Source organism: Mirounga angustirostris, unplaced genomic scaffold, assembly GCF_029215605.1.
Source record: "Mirounga angustirostris isolate CCGP_5_RB_7025 unplaced genomic scaffold, mMirAng1.0.hap1 SCAF_4, whole genome shotgun sequence".
Lineage (NCBI taxonomy): Eukaryota > Metazoa > Chordata > Mammalia > Carnivora > Phocidae > Mirounga > Mirounga angustirostris.
Genome location: NW_026991712.1, coordinates 155,374,742 through 155,398,217, shown reverse-complemented (window position 1 = coordinate 155,398,217; position 23,476 = coordinate 155,374,742). Strand labels below are relative to the sequence as shown.

At 47.3% G+C, this 23,476-nt stretch overlaps 1 protein-coding gene across 6 annotated transcripts in view; it reads left to right on the top strand.

Moving 5' to 3' along the window:
* Positions 1–23,476, top strand: part of ARMH1 (armadillo like helical domain containing 1) — a 54,861-nt gene that overhangs the window by 4,719 nt on the left and 26,666 nt on the right. For 5 of the 6 annotated variants that reach the window (XR_010410955.1, XM_064589275.1, XM_064589276.1 and 2 more), the window contains exons 2-7: positions 8,151–8,275; positions 9,322–9,549; positions 14,581–14,649; positions 15,821–15,987; positions 17,030–17,226; positions 19,931–20,015. Coding sequence is in view for 5 of the 6 variants with exons in the window: in XM_064589275.1 (XP_064445345.1) it covers positions 9,344–9,549; positions 14,581–14,649; positions 15,821–15,987; positions 17,030–17,226; positions 19,931–20,015 (724 nt within the window). In the remaining variant the exon portion in view is untranslated. The remainder of the gene's footprint in view (positions 1–8,150; positions 8,276–9,321; positions 9,550–14,580; positions 14,650–15,820; positions 15,988–17,029; positions 17,227–19,930; positions 20,016–23,476) is intronic. The other variant, XM_064589279.1, reaches the window with a different exon arrangement.

Here is a 23,476-nt window from a genome sequence, read left to right as displayed (position 1 = left end):
CACTGAATCCCTGTCCTTAGTGTCCAGAGATGACACCGTCGCTGACATTGCTATTTCCTGTCATAGCTGTAAAATGCCTCATAGACTTTGCACTGGCCTTCTTGGATGGAGATTCTGCCACTCTGCACATGGCAGCTTTGGGAAGTTGGTAGTTTTATGGACCTACATATCATGGACATTCAGATATAACCATCCAAACAGGAACTGGCTGATTCCTTCTTCCATTCACCCAGGAAGCATTTATTAAACACCTATTTTGTGCCAGGCATTATGCCAGACCCTGGGGACACAAAGATAGGGAAGACCAACCCCTGCTCTTGAGGAACTCACACTCCAGTGGGAGGGAGGGTTATGTTTTACACAGAGTAGGGGATGAGGTGGCCTAGGTGGGGCCACAGAACCGACAGCCCATTGTTGTCTTGGGGAATTAGCCAAAGGGCAAAAAGGAAGCTGGCCATTCTTGATGGCAGAGCAACACAGATGCAGAGGGCCCTGGAAGGGCCCTGGGAAGTTGAGAAGTGAGATGAGGTTAGCCTGGGGCCAAGTTTGAAGGGCCTTGCGTGCCACACGGTGTTTAGACTATCCCGTAGGCCAGCGGGAGAAATGTGGTGGTGAAGAAGGGAGGAAGGGGGCACCTGGGTGGCTCAGTCGTTAAGCGTCTGCCTGCGGCTCAGGTCATGATCCCAGGGTCCTGGCATCGAGCCCCCCGCATCAAGCCCCGCATCAAGCCCCACATCGGGCTCCCTGCTCAGCGGGGAGCCTGCTTCTCCCTCTCCCACCCCCCCTACTTATGTTCTCTCTCGCGCTGTGTCTCTCTGTCAAATAAATAAATAAAATCTTTAAAAAAAAAAAAAAAAGAAGGGAGGAAGGGTAGAAGCTTGAGGGAAAGGCAGTCAAGGAAGGCGTTATTTATGTACTGATTTTGGTTGGTGAAGATTGAGCAGGTGTTTAAGGGGAGTCAGAAAGATGGAAAGATTGACGATGGAGGGGCAGAGTCTCGTGAATGTGGAAGGGCTGGGTGCTGACCTGGTAGGGTAGAGAAGGGAGGTGCACCTGATGGGCCCTATTTTCTCTGTGAGGTAGGAAGCCCGTCAGCTGGGCATCCTTGAATCCTCCCCACTTTCATCCTCCACTGCCAGTCCCCAGGTCCTGCTGCTTCTCCCTTCTCCAGAAATGTGTGGCATTTCTGCTTCTCTCCAGCCCTACTGTCACCAGCAGCTTTTGCCCAGATTAGGGGAACAGCCTCCTAACTGGTGCCCCACTTCCAGTCTTGCCCCCTTACTATCATCTTTCTACACTGCAGTCAAGAGGATGTTTCTAGAACAAACTCTCTTCATGTCACCCTTGACTTAAAACCCTTCGGTACCTTCACATGGCCCTGGGGATCAAGTGCAGACCCAGAAGCACAGCACGCACAGCACGCACATTCTTTGGCCTCTGCCTGTTGTCACAGTTTTATCCCTTGCCGTTTCCACCCTCAGACTGTGCTCCAGCCGTTCTGAACAATCTCAGCCATGAAAACAGGAGCTAAGCATTTTTTTTTTTTAAAGATTTTATTTATTTATTTGACAGAAACAGCGAGAGCAGGAACACAAGCAGGGGGAGTGGGAGAGGGAGAAGCAGGCTTCCCGCTGAGCAGGGAGTCCGATGTGGGACTCGATCCCAGGACTCTGGGATCATGACCTGAGCCGAAGGCAGCCGCTTAACGACTGAGCCACCCAGGCGCCCCAGGAGCTAAGCTTTATGTGAGGTTGTCTGTTGGCCCTGTGAGGTATCATCACCTCTTCTCAGGTAAGAGAACTGAAGCCTAGAGAGGTTAAGTACTTTGCATAAGGTCACACAGCTGGGAGGTGGGAGATCATGGAGCTGTGGTGTCTGGGTTCCTAACCACAGACCTGTACCGCCTCCCACTTGCAATTCTTTAAATATGCCTTACAATCTCTCATCTGTAAGCCCTTGCATACTTTATTTCCTCTACCTGAAAGACGATTTCGTCACCTCTTCACCTGGCTGGCTATAGATCCCCGTTCAGCCTGGGTGGCATCTCTTCGGGAATGCCTTCCAGAACAGCCACTACCCCATTACCCCAGCCCCGGCTGGGTTAGATGTCCCTTGCTCACATTCCCAAAGTGTCCTGTGCTTACCCCCATCATAACACTTAGCACACTATTGAAACTGAAGTTGCTTATCTAGAGGGCTCCATGCCACCCCCAAACTGTGTCTTTTTCACATGTATTCCTAGAGGCCTAGCATAATGATGGGACACACTTGTCTGCCACTATTTGTTAAATTTCATTTAATGGAATTGCTGACAGTGAGACTGGACGTCAGGCAGAGAGACTCCTAATCGTGTTTGAGGTTACTGAGGCCTTCCTGCAATGCAACAGGCACTGGAGGCCCACAATGGGGTGGAGGGAGGCAACGTCAGAGACTCAGGCCGGCCAAGAGAAGAGGTCATGGTGCAGAGGCCTCAGGGAAGCAAGCAGTCTGAGCAGGAGGAATGGTCAGTGGTGTTAGCTGTGGCAGCAAAAGGACAAGAGAGCAAAAGACTAAACTGTCCTCACTGAACTGAGCAATGAGGAGGTTAGAGACGCTGGGTGAAGTGATGGGAATGGAGTGTGGGGGATGGGTGGCAGGGGAGGGAAAAGCCAAATCGCAGCGGGTTGAGAAGAGAATGGTCAGTGGAAGAACAGGAAAGAGTGTGGAGAAGGTTTTTAAGAAGCTTTGCTATGAAGTGAGAAAACCAGAGAGGTAACTGGAGGGGGACATGGGGTTGAGGTAAATGGGTTTTGTTTTCATTTTTTGCTTGTTTTTGTTTTAGGCTAGGCAAGAATTAAGTATGTTAACAAGAAAAATGCCTAAATAAAGAGAGCAGTTGAGGATACAGAGGAGGGAGCTTTGGATGGAGTGAGGGCCCTCAGGAGGCAGGATGGACAGATAGGGAGCCCTGGGAGGGGGGAAGGAAGACAGGAGGACAGGTGTGAGTACAGATCACACGGGAAGAATGAAGAGGACTGTGAGGACATTCTTGCCTCATGGCTTTTTGTTAAACCCAAGAGTAGATGGAGGGTAAGGAGCTGGGGATTGCAGACATCACAGGCGAGTCATAGCATTTAGCATGTAGCTCGTGAGTGTGAATGCTGGGTTGGTTGGAAGTGCAGGTTCAAGGTCATTGGAGTCTAGATTTTGTGCCTCTCCTACCTGCTCCAACACATCCTGGGATTTACCCCATCAGAGCACTTTTCACTTTTCATTAAAATCACCAGGTTGCCTTTTTCCCCACCCACCACTCTCTAAGCACTTTGAGGGCAAAGACTATGTTTGTCATGTTAACCAGTCCCACTCGCAGTGCTTGGCTAGGAGTCAGCACCCAGGACATCTGTTTAATTAATTACTGTGTGGAGTTAAGGAAATTAAAGTGCTCATTATGAGCACACTGCGTCAGATGTGAGTCTAAATGACACTTGCTGAGCGCCCATGATGTGCCAGGGACGAAGTTGGCCACCCCCATTGGGAAGATGGAACATGTTGATGTTGACACTGCCCAGCCGTGCTTGGGTGAACAGGAAGACAGTTGCCCAAGCCAGTGTGAGCCTGAGGGAGTGGCCCATAAACAAGCACCAAGGCACGGCAGAGGGAGAAGGACAGGAAGCTTGAGCTAGAGGAAAAGAAGTGATTTGCTATGGGGAATTTAGAAACCGGTTTGTGAAACCTGGGAAAGGTGGCAGCCTCCTCTAATTCCCATTAGAAGCAGTGACAAGGTGCGGGGGAGGGGGGAGGAAGGTCAGATTTCAGTTGGGGCAGAATTTAAACAAGTTCTCTGGGCTGAGATGTTTGAAACTCTATCTTGAGGGTAATGAGGAACAATTGAAGAGTTTGAAGCAGGGAAATCTGTCAAATTTGCATTTTTTAAAGATTTATTTATTTGAGAACACACACATATGCGCGCACAAATGGGGGGGGGGGCAGAGGCAGAAGGAGAAAGAGAATCTCCAGCAGACTCTCCACTGAGCACAGAGCCCAACGCAGGGCTTGATCCCAGGATCCTGAGATCATGACCTGAGCCGAAATCAAGAGTGGGACGTTTAACCAACTGAGCCACCCAGATGACCCTAGGGACTTAGGATTTGAAGAGAGTGTGAAATGTAAGGATGAAGACTTGCACGAGTCCTTTAGATAGAGGCATCTGGACCTCAGGAGGAAGGCCCAGGCTGACAACATGGGTTTGGGAGTCCCAAAGCCTACACTGTAATACAAAGTGATGGGAGTGAAGGAGATTACAAAGTGTGAGAAGACAACTGAGAACAGAACAGAGCTGTGGAGAAAGGGGAACCCTCTTACGCTTTTGGTGGGAATGCAAGCTGGTACAGAAAACAGTATGGAGGTTCCTCAAAAAGTTAAAAATAGAGCTACCTTACACCCCGGCTATTAAACTACTAGGTATTTACCCCAAAGTTATAAATGTAGTGATCCGAAGGGGCACCTGCATCCCCAATGTTTATAGCAGCAATGTCCACAATAGCCAAACTATGGAAAGAGCCCAGATGTCCATCGACAGATAAATGGATAAAGAAGATGTGGTGTATATATACAATGGAATATTACTCAGCCTTCAAAAAAAATGAAATCTTGCCATTTGCAACAACGTGGATGGAACTAGAGGGTATTATGCTAAGCGAAATAAGTCAATCAGAGAAAGACAATTATATGATTTCACTCATATGTAGAATTTAAAAAACAAAACAGGAGCATAGGGGAAAGGAAGGAAAAATAAAACAAGACAAAATCAGAGAGGGAGACAAACCGTAAGAGACTTTTAACTGTAGGAAACAAACTGAGGGTTGCTGGAGGGGAGGGGGGTTGGGAGATGGAGCAACTGGGTGCGGGCATTAAGGAGAGCATGTGACGTAATGAGCACTGGGTTTTTATATACAACTGATGAATCACTGAACTCTCCTCTGAAACTAATAATACAATATACATTAATTGAATTTAAATAAAATTTAAAAATTTTTAAATTTTTTATTATTTTGAAGAAAAGTTAAGATAAAAATAAATAAGTGGCTGGAGACTCTTGATTAAACATAACTGTAGTCCTTATCTCCCCTACCTCTCCAAACCTCCCTGACATAACATTAAAGAAATATAGAAAGGTGGGGCACCTGGGTGGCTCAGTTAGTTAAGCCTCCAACTCTTGGTTTCTGCTCAGGTCGTGATCTCAGGGTCATGAGATTGAGCCCCATGTTGGACTTAAGTTTCTCTCTCCCTTTCTGTCCCTCTTCCCCTCTAAAACATAAATAAAACCTTAGAAAAATAAAGAAATATAGGGGCACTTGGGTATCTCAGTCGGTTAAGCGTCTGCCTTTGGCTCAGGTCATGATCCCAGAATCCTGCTTCTCCCCCTCCCCTCTCCCCACTTGTACTCTCTCTCTCTAATAAATAAATCTTTTTAAAAAAAAAAGAAATATAGGGACGCCTGGGTGGCTCAGTCATTGGGCATCTGCCTTTGGCTCAGGTCATGATCCTAGGGTCCTGGGATCGAGTCCTGCATTGGGCTCCCTGCTCCTCGGGGAGCCTGCTTCTCCCTGCTCTGCAGGGAGCCTGCTTCTCCCTCTGCTTGTGCTCTCTCTCTCTGACAAATAAATAAAATCTTAAAAAAAAAAAAAAGAAATATAGAAAGGTATTAAGTCACAAACGTTCAGGGAAGAAGGCAACAGCAGATGAAAGCTGGACAAATATTTGGAAGGTAGAAGGCAGGTGGGAGAATGTTACCTGGCTTGAAACATCCTAAGAAATTACAAACTTAGTGCCAAAGGGGAGATTACCAACAAGAAGCAAGTCAGTTCACCCAGTTTAACCTCTAAAAAGCTTAGTGCCTTTAGACATGAGGTAAGGGGCTAAACACAGGGGGACTGGCTGAAGTCTGTATGCAGAGCACTTTGCCCCCACCCCAGAGCTCCTTTCTCAAAAACCACATGCCCACTCTAAACTCTCGTGCTGCATAAGGAGAAAGGAAATTGAATTCTGGAGGCCTTCATTCTCAGAGACCTCAGGCATAGTTTGAAGGGCAGGAATGAGAGATAGGGTAGAAAACTGAGTGATGGTGGGAAAGCCTACACACTGCCCCAGCCCCTCTCCCACCTCCACTCCCAGGATGCCAGATGCCAGGCATCTAGCAGCCCCCACCCTCTCACCACACCACACCCCCGGAAAGTAGAGAAGTCCAGAAGACCCCCAGGAGGCAGGAAAAGCCCTCCATTGACTGACATTTACGTGTTCTTCAATGAAAAGACTAGTCATTGCCCGATAAAGAAATTTCCAAAACCCAAAGGACACAGCACCTGATCAAAAGAGCCCACTGAGGACCTAGAATACTAAGTGAAAAAGACCTGCAACAAGATGCACCATCCTACCGTTTCAGAAAAGTGTTTAAAGCATCAAGAATGATAAGCCACAGTCCACAGCACACAAATCAGAATGACATCGAACTTCTCAACCAGCAACACTGGGGAGGCTCAAGCTGAGGGAAGTTTATTCCTAACATGGAATTATATACCCAACTGATATAACACAAGGTCAACACACTTTGAGACTTTCAAGGATACCCTTGAAAACAAAACAAAACAAGAGAGCAAACCAAAAAGGAGGAAGAGCTAGGTCCAGGAAATGGGACAGTCAGCAGAGAAAACTGGCAAAAGGAAATCTCAGGACATTTGTGTGCTAGGCTTAGTAAGGAACCAGTCCCAGCTGGAGCACAAAGACCAAGTCTGTGGGAAAGACGTCACCAGGGAAAAGATGGAACTGATCAGTTAGGGGTTGAACATTTGGAAAAATTGCTATGTGTTTGGAACATTTGGAAGAAAATAGCTCTAGGTACTCAGAAATCTAAACAATTGAAAAAAGAAACAATGATTCACCCAGGTAAAACCCAACTTGCAAGGGAAAGAAAATGTAATAGTAGTTTACAGCTTGAGAGAACAGTGTTTGTCTACCTGGTCAATAATGTAAAGACTAACTATTGATTTAACTATAAATTGTGGAAAACTATATTGTGAGGATAAGGGGAGAAAAAAATGGAAGTGCGCCTGGTACAAGAAGCTAATTCCTCAAGTGCCAGAGTAAGAAATACTGCCTAAAACAGGTTAAGTAAGGGTCATGTCTGAGTTTGCTGGGGCTGCCAACAAAGCACAACAAGCTCGGGGGGTGTGGGGCTTAAACAACAGAAACTGGTTATCTCGGGGTCTGGAGGTTCTGATCAAGCTGTCTGAGATCAAGGGGTTGCAGGATTGGTTTCTTCTGAGGCCTCTCTCCTTGGCTCCCAGTCTGACTCCAGATCTTATGTTCTTCCCCTGTACCACAAGATCGGGGGCTCCCCCAGGGCCCAGGCAGTGCCTCATCCCCCCATCTCCCACAGCACCTCACACAGTGCCACGTGACGGGCCTGCACTGCATGGTCAGCTGCATCACTGTGACTTCTAACGCTGCCATCTGTGGTTTCCTTTTCCGTTAAGAAAAGAGTAAGATAGGGAAGATCCAAGGAAACCTCAGGGCCATAATGGGGAGCGCCCAGCTGGAAGTTTCCCACCCTCCATGTCCTAGCATTGCTGGGCGCATCTCTAATGGCACTTTTTTTTTTTTTAAAGGTTTTATTTATTTGACAGAGAGAGACACGGCGAGAGAGGGAATACAAGCAGGGGGAGTAGGAGAGGGAGAAGCAGGCTCCCCGCCGAGCAGGGAACCCGACGCGGGGCTCTATCCCAGGATCCTGGGATCATGACCTGAGCTGAAGGCAGACGTTTAATGACTGAGCCACCCAGGCGCCCCTCTGATGGCACTTTAAATTTTGATCCTAGAAAGGGTCCACCCACAGCAGCGGCGGGGGTGGGGGATGGAGGGGTGGGGGGGTTGTTGAGGGTGGGGACAGCTGGGTGGGCACAGGGTGCGTTCCTGCCTTATAAAGCTAACTGTGGTGTTTCAATTCCTGTTCCCTTGGGTCCAGAACAGCCACTCATCCCCATTTTCTTGAGGCCGGTTTGGCTGTTGAAGGTGGCCACGGCCTCTGAAAATTATTCTCAGACTTAGGGCTATAATGTCATTCACAGTGATTGATGTCTGATCCTATGAGGGATTTTGGTCATTTTTGTGTTTAGGTTGATCCACAGTCATTCACCTGGCTGTTAAGGCTGACAGGATTTTGTGGTTGTCTCCATCCCCGAGGCTCCGTGGACGCCCTTCCCGGGAGCACATATCCAGTGTCCTCTGGGGAGTAGTGGAGGTTGGTGTGTATGTATGTCTGTCTCCGTGTGCCTCAGATTATTTCTTCCTAATAAAATTCTGTTAGCTGGGCCCCATCAATATCTCAAATACATGTGAGGAAACGTTAATTTAGAATCAATTTTAGGATGTTTCAGACTGTAAAGTCCTTTTAACTAGATCTCTGGCGAAGATGTAGAAGCACTTTATGGGACTGTAAATTTCATGTTGAACAGTCTTCGTGAAATACACATCTCCCCTACACACAAGCTGTTCTCTCCATATCAATCATGGTCCCTGCAAGTAATGTTTCACAAATATTCTGTAAATCACAGAAAACCCCATGAAAATGTGAAATATGACTTTCACTTGTCTGTTAGACAAAAGAATCACACATGCCTCTCTCCCATCAGCACTAACATTTGTTATGGATAATAACACTTTCAATCACAACTATTTTTGGAAATTGGGTTTATTTTAAACCTTCCCTCCCCCACTGAAAACACTCTCCCAAGGACACAGACTCCTACAAACCACAGCCCATTAATCCAACTACAGAATGGAAACTTTTTCTTCTTACTAACTTTTTTTTTTAAGTTGTTTTTAAGAGAGTTAGTATAAAAGCCCAAGGTACAAGGTTAAGGAGCATTTTTCCTTAGCTGATTGGTATGAGAAGGGCCAGGTCTCTAAAGACCCCCACATTTCTGGCCCTGTGTGAAGTGAGGGGTGAAAGGCACCCAGGTTTTTAGCAAGCACCTTCATCTCATCTGGTCCTTTAGTTGCTGGCAGCAGGGGATCCAAGGAGCTAAAACGTTAGCTCTTAAACATGAAGTCGACATTTACCACCTTGATATTCTTCACGCCATTACAACACAGCTAAATCCTCCCTGTTCAAGTAGGAGATGATCTGTTCAAGAGGTGTATTTTGAATGTCACAACATCTGCATGGGTGACAGAGGCTCACCCTGCCTCCAGCCAATTGCTGGAAAAGCAAAACCCATAGAGTAAACTACAGGACTTGCATAGTTCTAAATATTTTGGTAACCTGTCTTTTCCCTCCCTCTGTAGCCAACTTCAGGACTGACTGACCATGACTTCCATAAAGGAGCAGGCAGCAATTAGCCGGCTCTTGAGTTTTTTACAGGATTGGGACAACAGTGGCAAAGTCGCAAGGAGTCACATCCTCGACAATTTCATCAAGACCAACCAAGGCAAGACCTCTCCTGAACTGGAGCAGGAGTTTTCCCAGGGAGCCAGCTTGTTCCTGGTACGCTTGACCACCTGGCTTAGGCTCATGTATCCTTTGCCAAACAGAAATAAATTGGGCAATCTTCAAAGGAGAAATGGAACGGAGATTATTGGGAGAGCTCTTCTCTTGAGTCTCCCTAAAATTGTAGGTCAGGAAATCTGGTGATCAGAGTAGCGTCCAAAAAGTCAAGAACTCCCTCCCACTTCTGTCTTCCCGACCTACACATGTATCCTCATTCTCACCCCTAACCTCTTACGCTCCCATCAGATTTGGTGTGGATATTCCTTCTGTCTGGGGTTAATCCTCTCTGTCCTCAAGGACTTTATTCTTTCTCTCTGATGGCCTTCACTTTTGCCTCCTTACCAGCTTTTTCATCAACATTTACATATGCTCAAATCTCTTCTACCTTAAGAAATTAGATTAAATCCCCATCTCAAACCAATATTCCACCTAGTTCCTACCCTTCATGGTGAAGCTTCTTGAAAAGGTTATTGACTTTCCCTGTCTACGCTTCTTCACCTCCCTTTTCTCCTCCGCCCACTGCAGTCTGACTTCTGTCCCCTTCACTGATGCAGGTCTTGCCAAGGTTACTGCTGTTGTTCTAATTGCAAAACCCAGTGACTACATCCTTGGTCATTACACATGACCTCTCAGAGGCACTTGTCAACCATTACCACTTCTCAAAAAACTCTTCCCTGAAACTAACATAATGTTATATATCAATTAAACTTCAATAAGAAGAAAGAAAGAAAAAGAAGAAGAAAAAAGCACATATAGGTCATCACAAAAACAAAAAACTACCCACTCTTCCCTTGGTTTCTGGGATACCAATTCTCTTGGTTTTCTCCTTTCTTTCTGTCTTTTCCTCATTTTCTTCAGCCATCCCTGAAATGTGGATATTTCTTGGGACTCCATCCACATCCCTCTCCCTCGGTGACCTAATCCATCATCATGATGTCAACACTACTCCGGGTGAAGGGTTCTCAGTTGTGTACCCCTGCCCACATTTCTCTCTGGAATCTGAGTTCTATACCTATTAATCCAACTACCATCTCCACTTCTACCCCACAGAATGACTCTCATGTTTCTGGCTTGGGAAACTGGGTGAATGGCGTGCCATTATGTGGGAAGAGAATACAAGAAAAGGAGTTGGGTTAGTTAAGTCTGGTTTGGGACATGCTGTGTTTGAGGTGCCCGTGCTCAGGAGTCCTAGAGACAGATTGGGGTTGAAGACAGATGTGAAAGTTTGGGTTATGGGTGCATTTGAGGATATTCCTGCTCTGTGTGCCCACAGCATCCATGGATCATCCCAGATCCTTTTTTTTTTTTAAGATTTTATTTTTTAGTAATCTCTATACCCAATGTGGGGCTCAAACTCACAACTCTGAGATCAAGGGTCACACACTCCACTGACTAAGCCAGCCAGGCACCCCTCAGATCCTTTTATTATATATTTTTCTCCTTGCCTGAACCATCTCCTCTCCTCTAAACCTACTTCTTATTTGACTAATTCTTACTCCATCATTCAGATCTCAGTCTAAACATCCCTTCCTCAGGAAGCCTTTTTCTGAGCCCTAGACTAGCCTAGGTTCCCCTGTTACATATGCTCATGGCAGCCCCTCTGTCTTGATCATTATAACATTGTATTGTTTGTACCTGCTTAATATTGGGGCACCTGGGTGGCTCAGTCGATTAAGCGTCCAACTCTTAATTTCAGCTCAGGTCATGATCTCAGGGTTCTAGATTGAGCCCTGTGTCGGGTTCCGGGCACTCAGCGGGGGTCTGCTTGGGATTTTTCTCTCTCCCTCTGCCCCTCCCCCACCCCCACTTGCTCTGTGCGTGCGCTCATGCTCTCTCTCTCTCTCAAATAAATAAATCTTTTAAAAAAATATCTCGGGCACCTGGGTAGTGCAGTCGGTTAAGAGTCGGACTCTTGGTTTACTTAGGCTCAGGTCGTGATCTCAGGGTTGTGAGATGGAGTCCCGCATCTGGCTCCACGCTCAGCGCAGTCTGCTTAAAATTTCTATCTCCCGCTCCCTCTGCCCCTCCCCCCACCTCTCTCTCTCTCTCTCTCTCTCTCTCTCTCTCTCATAAATAAATAAATCTTCAAAAAAAAATCTCTCTTCCCCACTGGGTTATAGGCTCTGTGAGAGCAGGAATCACATCTGTTCTCATCTCTGCATTCCCAATTCCTAGGACCATGCCTGGCACGTAAGCGGTACATACTACATGTTTGTTCAGGAAAGGAAGGAGGGAAGCAGAGTCTGCCGCTGGGCAGAACTAAAGGCTTCAGTAACCACAGCTCTCTTTATCTTACAGTTACATCATTGATAAAATTTCTAATCGGACTCAGACCTAGAACAGGTCAAGGGGAATACCACTGATTATGTCTCTAGGTTGACCCCAATGTTCTCAGACATTAGAGTTCATACCAGAGGTTTAAATTGCAGATTACCAGCCTGCCTCCTCACCCCCACCCCACTGCTCTGATTTAGTGGACTGAGGGAGGACTCCTGGCCTCTTTGTTTCTGATAAGCACCCTGGGGGACTCTGATGCCTGTGGTCCAAAGATGATACTTTGAGAAACATCAGCACCTATAATTTGGCTTCCGCCTCACAACCTGTGATACTAACCTCACCAAGGTATCAGCAATGCCTTGGTCGCCAAATCTAGACCACCTTTTGCCTGCCTCATCTTACTTACATCGCCTCCCCCTAGCCCTGGTCCTGCTTGACCACTGCCCCTTCCCACGCTGTCCTGTCCCCCACCTTCTCCCACAGCCGGTTCTTAGCCTCTGTGGCAGGATCTTTCCTCCCCACCCCTTACGTGGTAGTTTCTCTTCTTAGTCATTGCGCTTACTACCCTTGGCATTGTATCATTCTTCCCCATCTCCCAAGTGCCAGTCAGAACGCCCTGCGTTCATGAGACACTTACGGCACGCTTATTGAATGACTGAAAGAACCATGCTTTCAATATACAGTCATGTGTTCAGTGTCTACACCTGACATTATGCATAGTTTCCTAACTTTTTGTGACCTTGTCATACAACAGAGAAAAGAGACGGGCTGAAGTGATGTAGTGTGTTAAACCAGTGAGCCCACAGCTCCTCGGCTGCCCGCTAGTTATGGTGGATTTGGAAGGAAAACAAATCAACATAGCATCATTATGTCTTGTAAAATTGACTACCACCTAATCTCACATTAGCCTCAAACCCCTTTTTTAACCTTGAACTTCCAGAAGAGACCAGTAAAACTAAGGATTTATATATTATAATGACAAAAGTATTAGTTACCATTTATTGAGTCTTTTTATGCTCTAGGCACTGAGCTATGTGATGTACAAATATTAACTCCTCTGAGCCGCTTGTGAGGCCTAATAGGTGATCGGCATTATCCCATTTTATAGATAAGAGACATGAGCTTTGAAAAGGTTGAGTAATTTACTAGTGAATGGCAGAGATAAGGTCTGAAATGGGTCTGTCTGGCCCAAAGCCCATACACTATCCACTCTCCTTCAGGCCTCCCTCCCCTGGGACAGGGCAGACCCACAGTTCCACCTCCAACACCATCCCAGGAGATAATCTGCATAAATAGCCCCACACCCTCCGTCTGTCTACAGGCAGGAAGGCCTGACCGGAAGAACTCAGACTCTGAGCTAGACTGCTAGGTTCAAATCCCAGTTCCAGCAGTTAACTCTGGGACCTGGACAGGTCATTAACCTGTCTGAGATTGTTTCCTCAGGAAGTACATGGACATATTACTAGCAGCCACCCCAGGGTGTGGTGAGGATTAAATGAGACAAGGCAAGCAGAGCACCGCAGTGCCTAGTACTAGTTAGCACCTGCTGAGACTGTGGCAAACTCCTGGAACTAATTGCTGGAAATAATGGACCAGAAATATGTGTAATGAGTGACTGTGAAAGCAAGACTAGCCTGGGACAGAGGAAAAAGAGGTGACAAAAGTTGGTGAGCCTGGCTGGCAACTGAGGAAAAGAGGGAGAAGGCAGGGAGGCAGGAATGGGGGCTGGGGCTCATGGGGAGCTGGGTGGAGGACAATGTAGGAAGACAGAGGCTACCCTGTGGGCTGATAACCTGGCCTCCAGCTGTAGTGGCAACAGGCAGGGGAGCCTGGCTCCAGAGCAAACACTGTTTTTGCAGTAAAGAGCCTTTCCTAATGAGCCAATCTGTCTCCACTTCTATTGGCATCCTGGGAACCAGGGTGCAGCAGAGATAATTTGCCTCACGCACCCTCCCCCCCAACAAAGCACCATTACCTCCAACCCATTACATTAGCCTTTATCAGTCTTGGAAGCTCTCAGTCATCCTCCATGAGCTGCAATAATTTCAGCTAATTTCTTAAGTGTTCAAAGAGCCTGTGATGTGTTATGAGCCTAGTAATTGTTGACTGTTTCCTTTTCTGTTGTGGGTTGATTTCATACCTTGTATCCGAGCTGATGCGTGCTCTGGGTGCTTTATTACAATGAAGCTTTTTGCAAGGCTCACATTAAAAAATAACACTAAATACTGAGGTTGTTTTAAATCAGAGTTTAATTTTTCCACCATCTCCCGTTGTTCTTATTAGGAAGGCACGCAATTCTTCATAAAGATAGTGACCTCCAGTGTAAAGGTTTGAGCAAGTACAAAATTGAGAATTAATGATGAAGCCGATTATTTTTAGAGAAGTCTAAAAATGAGGCATAAAGTAATGAACTGTGCTGAGACCCAAGGGTGCAATGGTCATGGCTTAGAGAGGCTTGGAAAATTGACTGTGCTTTCTCCATGCACCTTTTATTCATCAGAGCCTCCTTGCTCTCTAGGGGGCCTTTTCAGATCCAAGGTGGCTGACCAGCCCCAGAAAAGCTTCCTGGGGGACCAGGAACATGCCTGCTAGTACCGCCCACCCCTGTGCCCGACACTGTGTGTCGCCACTTACCCCTTCAGCCTAGTGGCCCCTCTCAGATAAAGGGCACAATTCAACTGTTGGTCATCTTGGGCCATAGAAGTTACCAGGAATCGACACAGGATCTGGTTTCTGTGTGGAAAACCACCCTGAAATTCACTCTTTAACCTGTTATGCAGCTATATGACTGGCTCCTGTTTAGATAAGCTTCTAAAGTCTATTGGCATCTTCTTGTCAGCGGTGAGCAGGTGAGTTCTATTTCTAGAGAGATTCTGGGGTCTCAGTTGCATATGGGGCTCATGGTATCTTTGGCATTCACACCACATGGGACTACCGTGTTTTCTATCACACGGGTAGAAATCTGTATTTTAAGCCTGGCTAGGGGGCGCCTGGGGGGCTCAGATTTCGTTTAAGCGTTTGCCTTTGGCTCAGGTCATGATCTCCAGGTCCTGGGATCGAGTCCCACATTGGGCTCCCTGCTCAGCGGGGAGTCTGCTTCTCCCTCTTCCTCTGCCTCTCCCCACTGCTCCTGCTCTCTCTCTCTCTCTCTCTCTCTCTCTCTCTCTCTCTGTATCTCTCTGTCTCAAATGAACAAATAAAAAATTCTTTTAAAAAAGCCTGGCTAGATCCAGGGGTTCAAAAAATGTCATCAGTACTTGGTCTCTCCCTCTCTCTTCTCCATTTCTCAGCTCTGTTCCCCTCTGTATTCTTTGGTCTCCATGTGCTATGGCCCTCAGAAGCTCCACACATGCATCCTGCTTGCTCAGCCACACCCAAAAGAGAGCATATCTTTGCCAGGGGTTCCCAAGAAAGCCCCAGGTGTTGAGCCTCATTGGACCAACTGAGGTCACATGGCTAGTCCCAACCAATTACTGCAGTCAGAATGATGGCATGCCTTGTAACCCGCTCACCCTGCCAAAACCACACGGCCCATGAGTGGCAGAGGGGTGATTCCCCAAGGGATAGTTGAGGTGCTATTTCAAGAAGAAGAGGAACAGAGTCTGGAAAACTAAACACAAGAAACGTCCAACGTATTTAACTTTTGCACTTGCTGCTAGAAGGAAGAACTTCCAAATTATTGTGTCACTTTGCCCATGAACACTTCCTGGATAGGAGGGCAAAGTATGAGAAGAAAGGACCTCGAGATCCCTTAGAAAGGTGAGTGCCAAGGAACATGACAAGTGTCTTTTTTTTTTTTTTTTTTTTTTTTGACAGAGAGAGACATAGCGAGAGAGGGAACACAAGCAGGGGGAGGGGGAGAGGGAGAAGCAGGCCTCCCCGCGGTGCAGGGAGCCCGATGCGGGACTCGATCCCGGGACTCTGGGATCACGACCTGAGCCGAAGGCAGACGCTTAACGACTGAGCCACCCAGGCGCCCCGACAAGTGTCTTATTTCTACTCTGGTATTCCCCTGGACAGTAATCGGTACCTTAGAGAATTTCTGGAAGTTGGAGGCGTCCTAACACTCTTGGAAATACTTGGGCTGGAGAAGATCAGGGAGGAGGACAAGAAGGAATCCATCAAGCTACTTCAGGTTATTGCAAACCATGGCAGGAAGTACAAGGAGCTCATCTGTGAAAGCTATGGTGGGTACTGTGTTACGACGGGGGTGGCGATTCCATGTCTCCCTAGGGGCCTGGGTGAAATGGTGGTGGCACCCAGTACCGCTCTAGGAAAATGTTGCACGGAAGCACTTTGTACAGTGGAGTCAATTAGCTCCTGTCCGTGTCACCACCACGAGAGTCAGATTTATGATTTCCTTGATTCATCATTTGCTCCAATCTTTCCATGGTGGTTTTGGAAATACTTCTCCATTTTAAATATATCCTCTTTCATGCATCCATTCAACAAAGATTTATTAAGCCATTGCCTAAAATCCTTTGTGAAATTGAGTTATGAATAACTCTAGAAATAAAATGGAAATAAAATCATTGTCATTCATTGAATATGTGTGATATATGTATATATATCACATATATATATAGTGCTGGGGATACAAAGATGAATAAAATACAGTCCTTATCCTCAAAGAGCTTACAGTGTGGTGTGGTGAGAAGGGTAAACAACCCTGTAATTTCCCTATGTTCCATCAAGTGCTCTGATCGAGGTGGTTGGGGAGGATACCATCCCCCACATGTCCCTTTTTCAAAGCACTTCCCTCGCTGCACTTTTCATCATGGTTCTCCTCTACGTCTCCCCATGGCCTCTCTGAGCCTCAGTGTATATATCCATTAAATGGGACTAACACCTCCCTCTCAGTATAGTTTCTGGGATTAAATGAGGCAGCCTTTGTTAGAACATTTAGTAAACTACTGAACGCTGCACGTGTTAATGATCATATGGCAATCCCAAACGTGTGTTTAATTGTACATTTTGCGGAGCCATTTTAAACTTTAGAACAGATTTTGACAAGCTGACATGCCTGTGTTGAAATCAAATCCTCTGGCCACAGAGCCATGAAGCAAACAAGACAGGGAGGCAGCATGAGAACTGAGCCTTGATTCTGCTTCGCTTGAACGAGCCTCGTTCACATATCTCAGTCGTCCCCTGCCCATATTATGTCATCTTGAGTGAGGATTGTTTTCATAATCCCCTTCTAATTGAGCATTTCCTCTCTTCTGTGCTCAGGTGTACGATCCATAGCAGAATTTTTGGCAAAGTCTAAATCCGAAGAGACCCAGGAAGAAGTGCAGCTTCTGTTGGATTCTTTGGTCCACGGAAACCCCAAGTACCAGAATCAAGTCTACAAAGGTCTAATAGCTTTGCTGTCCTGCACATCACCAAAAGCTCAGCAGCTGTCCCTGCAGACTCTCAGGACTGCGCAGGTGAGCCCCAGCTGCATGCTCCCGTGGTTCTGATTCAACCCACACACTAACCTTAAAATTACCTACCACAGTTGCACTTCAGACAGGCATGAGAAACAGAGCTCAGCCTCCCACGGCACGTCTGCTGTTCAATGAGTGTTACTTCCAGAAGGCCAAGGAGGAGCAAAGAGTTCATGTCGCCCAGCAGAGTGATTTGTCCTGTTTACTTAAGGATCAGAAAGATGTTGGCAGACTTAAAAGTGGTTGAGACAAGCAACAAAGATGATGAAAAGACTGTAGAAAAGCTTACAGGAGTCAATTTGGTAGGGAAGGAATCACGGTGCACTTGTAGACAGCGCAGGAGGGAAAGGCCAGATCGCCAGGGCTTGGGAAGGCTCCTCCTCTCCTCCTGGCTTCTGCCTTCCTCTCAGTGCCCTGGAATGTGAGTGGGATCCGATTTGGGACATGGTGGCCGCCTGAAGACACCGCGCTGGTAAGGAGGGAAGAGAGGCTCCAAGAGTGGTCTTGAGATAAATTAGCAAAAGCTCTCAAAACAGCTCCACTCTGGGTGGAGGCAGGGAGACAAGAGGTCGAAGGGATGGTGAGGCCTGCCCTGGGGCAGGGGGAACAGGGGCGACTGGGTCAGACGGACATTTCTGAGGCGGAGCGCGTGGGACGTGGGGCAGTAAAAGAAAAGCAGGCAAAAATGACAGCCAGCTTTGGACTTGGCAGCAGGCTGAGCTGTGTGCCACCAGGAGAGAGCAGGGAAAGATCGATCAGATTTGGGAAGAGTTAGGTTTTGACTCAGTGAGACTTGGTGGCTCCCAAGTGCCATCTCCCAGCCGGCTGCAGAGGACATAAGTAGGTCATTTGTGTAAAAAACAAAACAAAACAAACAAACAAAAAAACGAATCCTGGGCCTCCTTCCCATAGATTCTGACAGCTTTCAGACGGCCTTTGGTAATGCTTTTTCTTTTTAAGCTCCCCAAGTAATTCTGATTCCTAGCTCAAACTGAGGAATTACTGTTGAGGACATCTAGTAGAGATACCCACCGCACAGTAGAAAATAAAAGTCTGAAGCCTCGGAAAGAGACCCGAGATGAGGATGGCAGTTGGTTTTCCTGAGCAGAGAAAGGATCACTGAAACAGCAGAAGTGAGGGAGGTCAGCCAGGTAAAATGAACCAGAAGGAGAATCACTGGCATTTAAGAGATGAGCTGAGGGGTGCCTGGGTGGCTCAGTTGGTTAAGCGACTGCCTTCGGCTCAGGTCATGATCCTGGAGTCCCGGGATCGAGTCCCGCATCAGGCTCCCTGCTCGGCAGGGAGTCTGCTTCTCCCTCTGACCCTCCTCCCTCTCATGCTCTCTGTCTCTCATTCTCTCTGTCTCAAATAAATAAATAAAATCTTTAAAAAAAAAAAAGAGAGATGAGCTGAAAAAAAAAAAGAGATGAGCTGAGCAAGAAGGTCCAACAAAACAGCTGGATTATCATTATTATTTCCGGTTTCCATTTATTAAGTGCCTCCTACCTGCTAGGCACTGTCCCAGGGGCTTACTTCCATGATCTCTTTTAGTCTTCACAATAGCTGATGGAGGCAGACATTTTATTTTATTTTTTTAAAGATTATTATTTTTTTATTTATTTGAGAGAGAGAAAGAGCATGAGCACGGGAGAGGCAGAGGGAGAGAGAAAGGGAGAAACAGACTCTCTGCTGAGCAGGGAGCCCGATGTGGGGCTTGATCCCAGGACCCTGGGATCATGACCTGAGCTGAAAGCAGACGCTTAACTAACTGAGCTACCCAGGCACCCCGGAGGCAGACATTTTAAAGATGAGGTAACTGAGCCTTGAGGGGTGTCCAGTGACTTACTCCAGGCCACACACTAAGGAAAAGGTATGTACTAAGCAGGCACTGAAATCCAACTCTCCCTAACTCCAGAGTTCTTAGTCGTTCCATATACCACTCTGCCTCTTTGAAAAAGAGCAATGGAAGCCGTTAAAGGAAAACGAGGGAAAAAACGCCTGTAAAAGTGAAGGGAAAAGAGAACATGGAGAACATGACCAGCTGGGTCAAATACCACAGAGAGGCTAAGTGTAGGTAGAACAGAAAGATGGTCCCCGCGTGAAAAGTTTGGGTGAATGTTGGTCCCATGGCAGGAGAAGTTAAATTGCAGCAGCCTGTCAAAGGATGCACGAGAATGAAGTGGCTTCCCCTGGGCTCCTGGGAGGCTTAGGTGTAGAGGGAGAATAAGAGCAATATCCGAAGGGCAATTGTGTGCAAAGTGGGTGAGCTTGAGGATGTTTCACGCTAAAGGACAGGAACCAATGCCCGGATAAATGTTGAAGAGGTAGAAAAGACGGGCTCCCCAGTCGCTTGAGGTCCCTGAGGGAGAGAAGATTTAGGATCCTGGATGAGTTCAGCTCTCCCCAGCCGGTGCCCACCCTCCCCCCAGCAAGGTAGCCGGCTCACCCCAACTGAATGCCTCCTGAACTAGAGGGGTCAGTGGCAAGCTCAGCAGACTGTCTTTCGGATCCTTGGCTGCCATATCTGGCCCTCCTCTGGAGAAATGTACTCATACAGTGCAGCGGCCAAGGCCCAGTGACTCACCACTACCCTCCCTCTCCCCATTCGGCCAGGCTGCCTAGCTGTTTGCAAGCCTGCTTTTCCTTTCTTCCAGGTGTACTAGATCTTAAGTAACCCCCTTGTCCTGTTGTCTTGTCTCGTCAGTCGATCATTGGAACCACCCACCCCAGCATCGTGGAGTGCGTGCTGAAGGTGCTGCGCACAATGCACCTCGAAGTCCAGTATGAAGGTAGGGGCGCAGCTGGGTCTGCTCCTGCTCACACATACAGAAGCTGACCGTGAGAACTAGACAGACTAGCTCTAACAGTTTTCTCTTAGTCACAAAGAACCTTGTTGGGTATCCTGGAGAGCCTTGGCAGCTGGTAGATGCTGGTTCGGTCTGATCTGCAAGTTATTCAGAAAATGACAGTCACTTTCTGTACTTCGAATCAGCCACGTGGTACTTTTTTTTTTTTCTTATTTTAATCCCCATACATTACATCATTAGTTTTAGATGAAGTGTTCCATGATTCATTGTTTGTGCATAACACCCAGTGCTCCATGCAGAATGTGCCCTCCTCAATACCCATCACCAGGCTAACCCATCCTCCCACCCCCCTCCCCTCTAGAACCCTGTTAGTTTTCCAGAGTCCATTGTCTCTCATGGTTCGTCTAGCCACGTGGTACTTTAACATTGGCTATGATCCACCTGGGTCCAGAGCTGGCTGGTTCCCAGTCTTTTTTCTTTTTTTTAAGATTTTATTTATTTTTATTTTTGCAAGAGGGAGGGAGGTAGAGAGAGAGAGAGAGAGTGCACAAGCAGTGGGGAGGGGCAGAGGGAGAAGCAGACTCTCCGCTGAGCAGGCGCTGAGCAGGGAGCCTGACTCGGGACTCAATCCCAGGACCCTGGGATCATGACCTGAGCCAAAGGCAGATGCTTAACCAACTGAGCCATCCAGGCGCCCTCTGGTTCCCAGTTTTATGTGGTACTTCCCCTCTAACCAGAAATCACCCAGAGGACTCCACTTGTAAGGAACTAAACTAAACAGTGGTAGTATTGATAAGTTTGCATGTATTCAGTCCTCCTATGTGCCTGCTACTTTCCGAGCATCATTTCATTTAATTCTCAAAAGAACCACAAGAGTACAGAGCCTGACACACATTAGGTATTCAGATGCTCAAATGAACGAACGGTGGAAGTAAGTATTTTTATGTTTTTCAAGCTAAAGCATTGAAGCACAGAGATATTAAGTATGCTTCCCCAGGTTATACAGCTAACCAGAGTCAAACCAGATCTGAATCCAAAGTATATGCTTTTATTTTTTTAAAGTGATCCTTTTTTAATTTTTTTTCATTATTTTTATTTATTTATTTATTATTTTGTGGGCAGCAAAGCAAAGTTTATTGAATGATAGTACAAAGCTCCCAAAGAGGGAGGGGACCCGAGAGGGTTGCCCTAAAGTGGTCCTTTAAAAAAAAAAAGAAAAGATTTATTTATTTATTTGAGAAAGAGAGGGAGTACATGCATGCGCGTGGTGGGGGGGAGGGGCAGAGGGAGAGGGAGAAAGAGTCTTAAGTGGACTCCAAGCTCAGCTCTCATGACCCTGAGATCATGGCCCTGAAATCAGGACCTGAGCCGAAACCAACTAGATGCTTAACAGACTGTACCACCCAGGTGCCCCCAAAGCGTATGCTTTTAACGTGAACCTATGGCAGGTGTTTATAGGATGTTTCCTTCCGTGTTCCTATAGTGGTTCAGAGAAGGAAGATTCTGTTTTCAACAGGAGGGAGCAAAGAAGGGATTGCTGAGAAGGTGTTTGAGCTGACCTTGGAGAATGGGAAGGATTTGGGAAAGTGGAAAGGAGCAGAGGAGGGCATTCTGGAAAGGGGAATGGTATAAACGAAGTTCCGGGCATACAGAAGTACAAGATGTATCTGAGGAATGACAGGTAGATAATTTAGTGGAAGTTTGGTAGAGGTCTCAGCCCAGGAAGACCTAGAAAGGTAGGCTAGGACCAGACCGAGGAGTACCTTGAATGCCAGATGGAATAGTGGGCACTCTGTCCAGGAGGTTACCTGGGTGGTGGTATCCGCAGTAGGTCAGAACCACAGGGAGACTCGAGGCTTGAAGCCATTTGGGAGGCCTTTTGGGTTGTTCAGATAACAAAGTAAGAATGCCCCCATCTAGCCAAATATAGAGGCCCTGGCAAGAGGGAATGGACAGGACTAGGAAGTGCCTGGGTGTGGAGAATGAGGTGGCATAAGGGGAAAGGGCAGGGCTGAAGAGGCGGGGACACAGAGGCCCATTATGCAGGAAAAGTGTGGACATCAGCAAATATTACGATCCCTGTGTCCAAGATGGCAGGCTGGTGGAGCCCCGGATCCAGGAAGTCTGGGAGGGGCAAGAGGAGCAGGCAGGGACCAGGGATCAGGTATGCATGTGAGACCCTGGGGAAGACCAGCAAAGGTCCAGAGGGTGACTTCAAATATCGATTGTTTTTCAGAGGCAGTGTTGAAATTGAATGTTGGTCCGTTTTTCCTGCAGTAGCATGCCATTTTTGTATTTGTTTGACCCCTGCAGGTGTGCTTGGGAAGATGGACCTTGTATGGTGAGAAGTAATGCTGTGTTAAAATCAATTACCAGTTGGAGGAGAGTCTCCTAGCTGGGGAGGAGTTGCCAGAGAGGGGTAGGGTAGTGGAGGGAACTGAGTAAAGGTCAGACCCAGCAGCAGAGAGTTGTCACTGCATGGGAGCAAGGGTGAGGGGGGTGACGTGGCAGTGGACTCATGTTAGGAAATGTAATCAAGCAGCCCGTAAAGATTACTGGGTGGCACTGAGCCTCCTTCCCTGCCACCACCTCCACGGGGCTCACATGACTACTCCTACTCATCATCACTTCTTAGCTTATGCCTTTCTTCTCCAAGGTCTTCTGTCACCTGCCTTCCAGCCCTGCCCAGATGTCAGCCCTCCTTCCTTTGTACCACCCTGCACCCTCCTCCCTGCCAGTACCCCCAGCCCTGGAGCAGTCATTTCCAGAATACACTGCACAGTTTCAGGCACTTCTTTTTTTTTTTTTTTAAGATTTTATTTACTTATTTGAAAGAGAGAGTGCAAGCAGGGGGAGAAGCAGAGGGGCTGGATGAGGGAGGGGAAAGAATCTGAAGCAGACTCTGCGCTGAGTGCAGAGCCTGGGGGCGGGGGGGGGGGGGGGGGGGGCTCGATCTCACAACCTTGCGATCCCGAAACCAAGAGTTGGAGGCTTAACTGCGCCCAGCGGACGCCCCAGTTTCAGTGCACTTCTTACCACTTCTGTCCTTATATCCTCAGAGCAGTCTCTGGCCTAGGGTAGGTCCTTGTTGCATGTTTGTGGAGGGAGAGAGGGAGGGAGTTCTGTCCATACACCCTGAACCCTGGCAGAGGCAGAGAAGTGTGAAGCTTTCTCACTGCCCTTTTGGTTTGATGTCTGCTCCTGTGATAACAGTGAAACTGTGAGCCTCAAAATAATTTCAAACAGGCCAGACTCATAACCGGTGCTCAAGAAATGTCTGTTGAATGAAGGAATTATTCTTTTTCACCAGGGACTTCAAAAGGGTCTTGGTGTAACTGGGAACATAGAGCGTGTGTGTGTGCGGTTGTCCACTAGGAGGAGCTATTCCACACGCTCGGCAGAGTGGAAGTTTAGGGAGCGAACGCAGCGTTCAGCTCCCACTG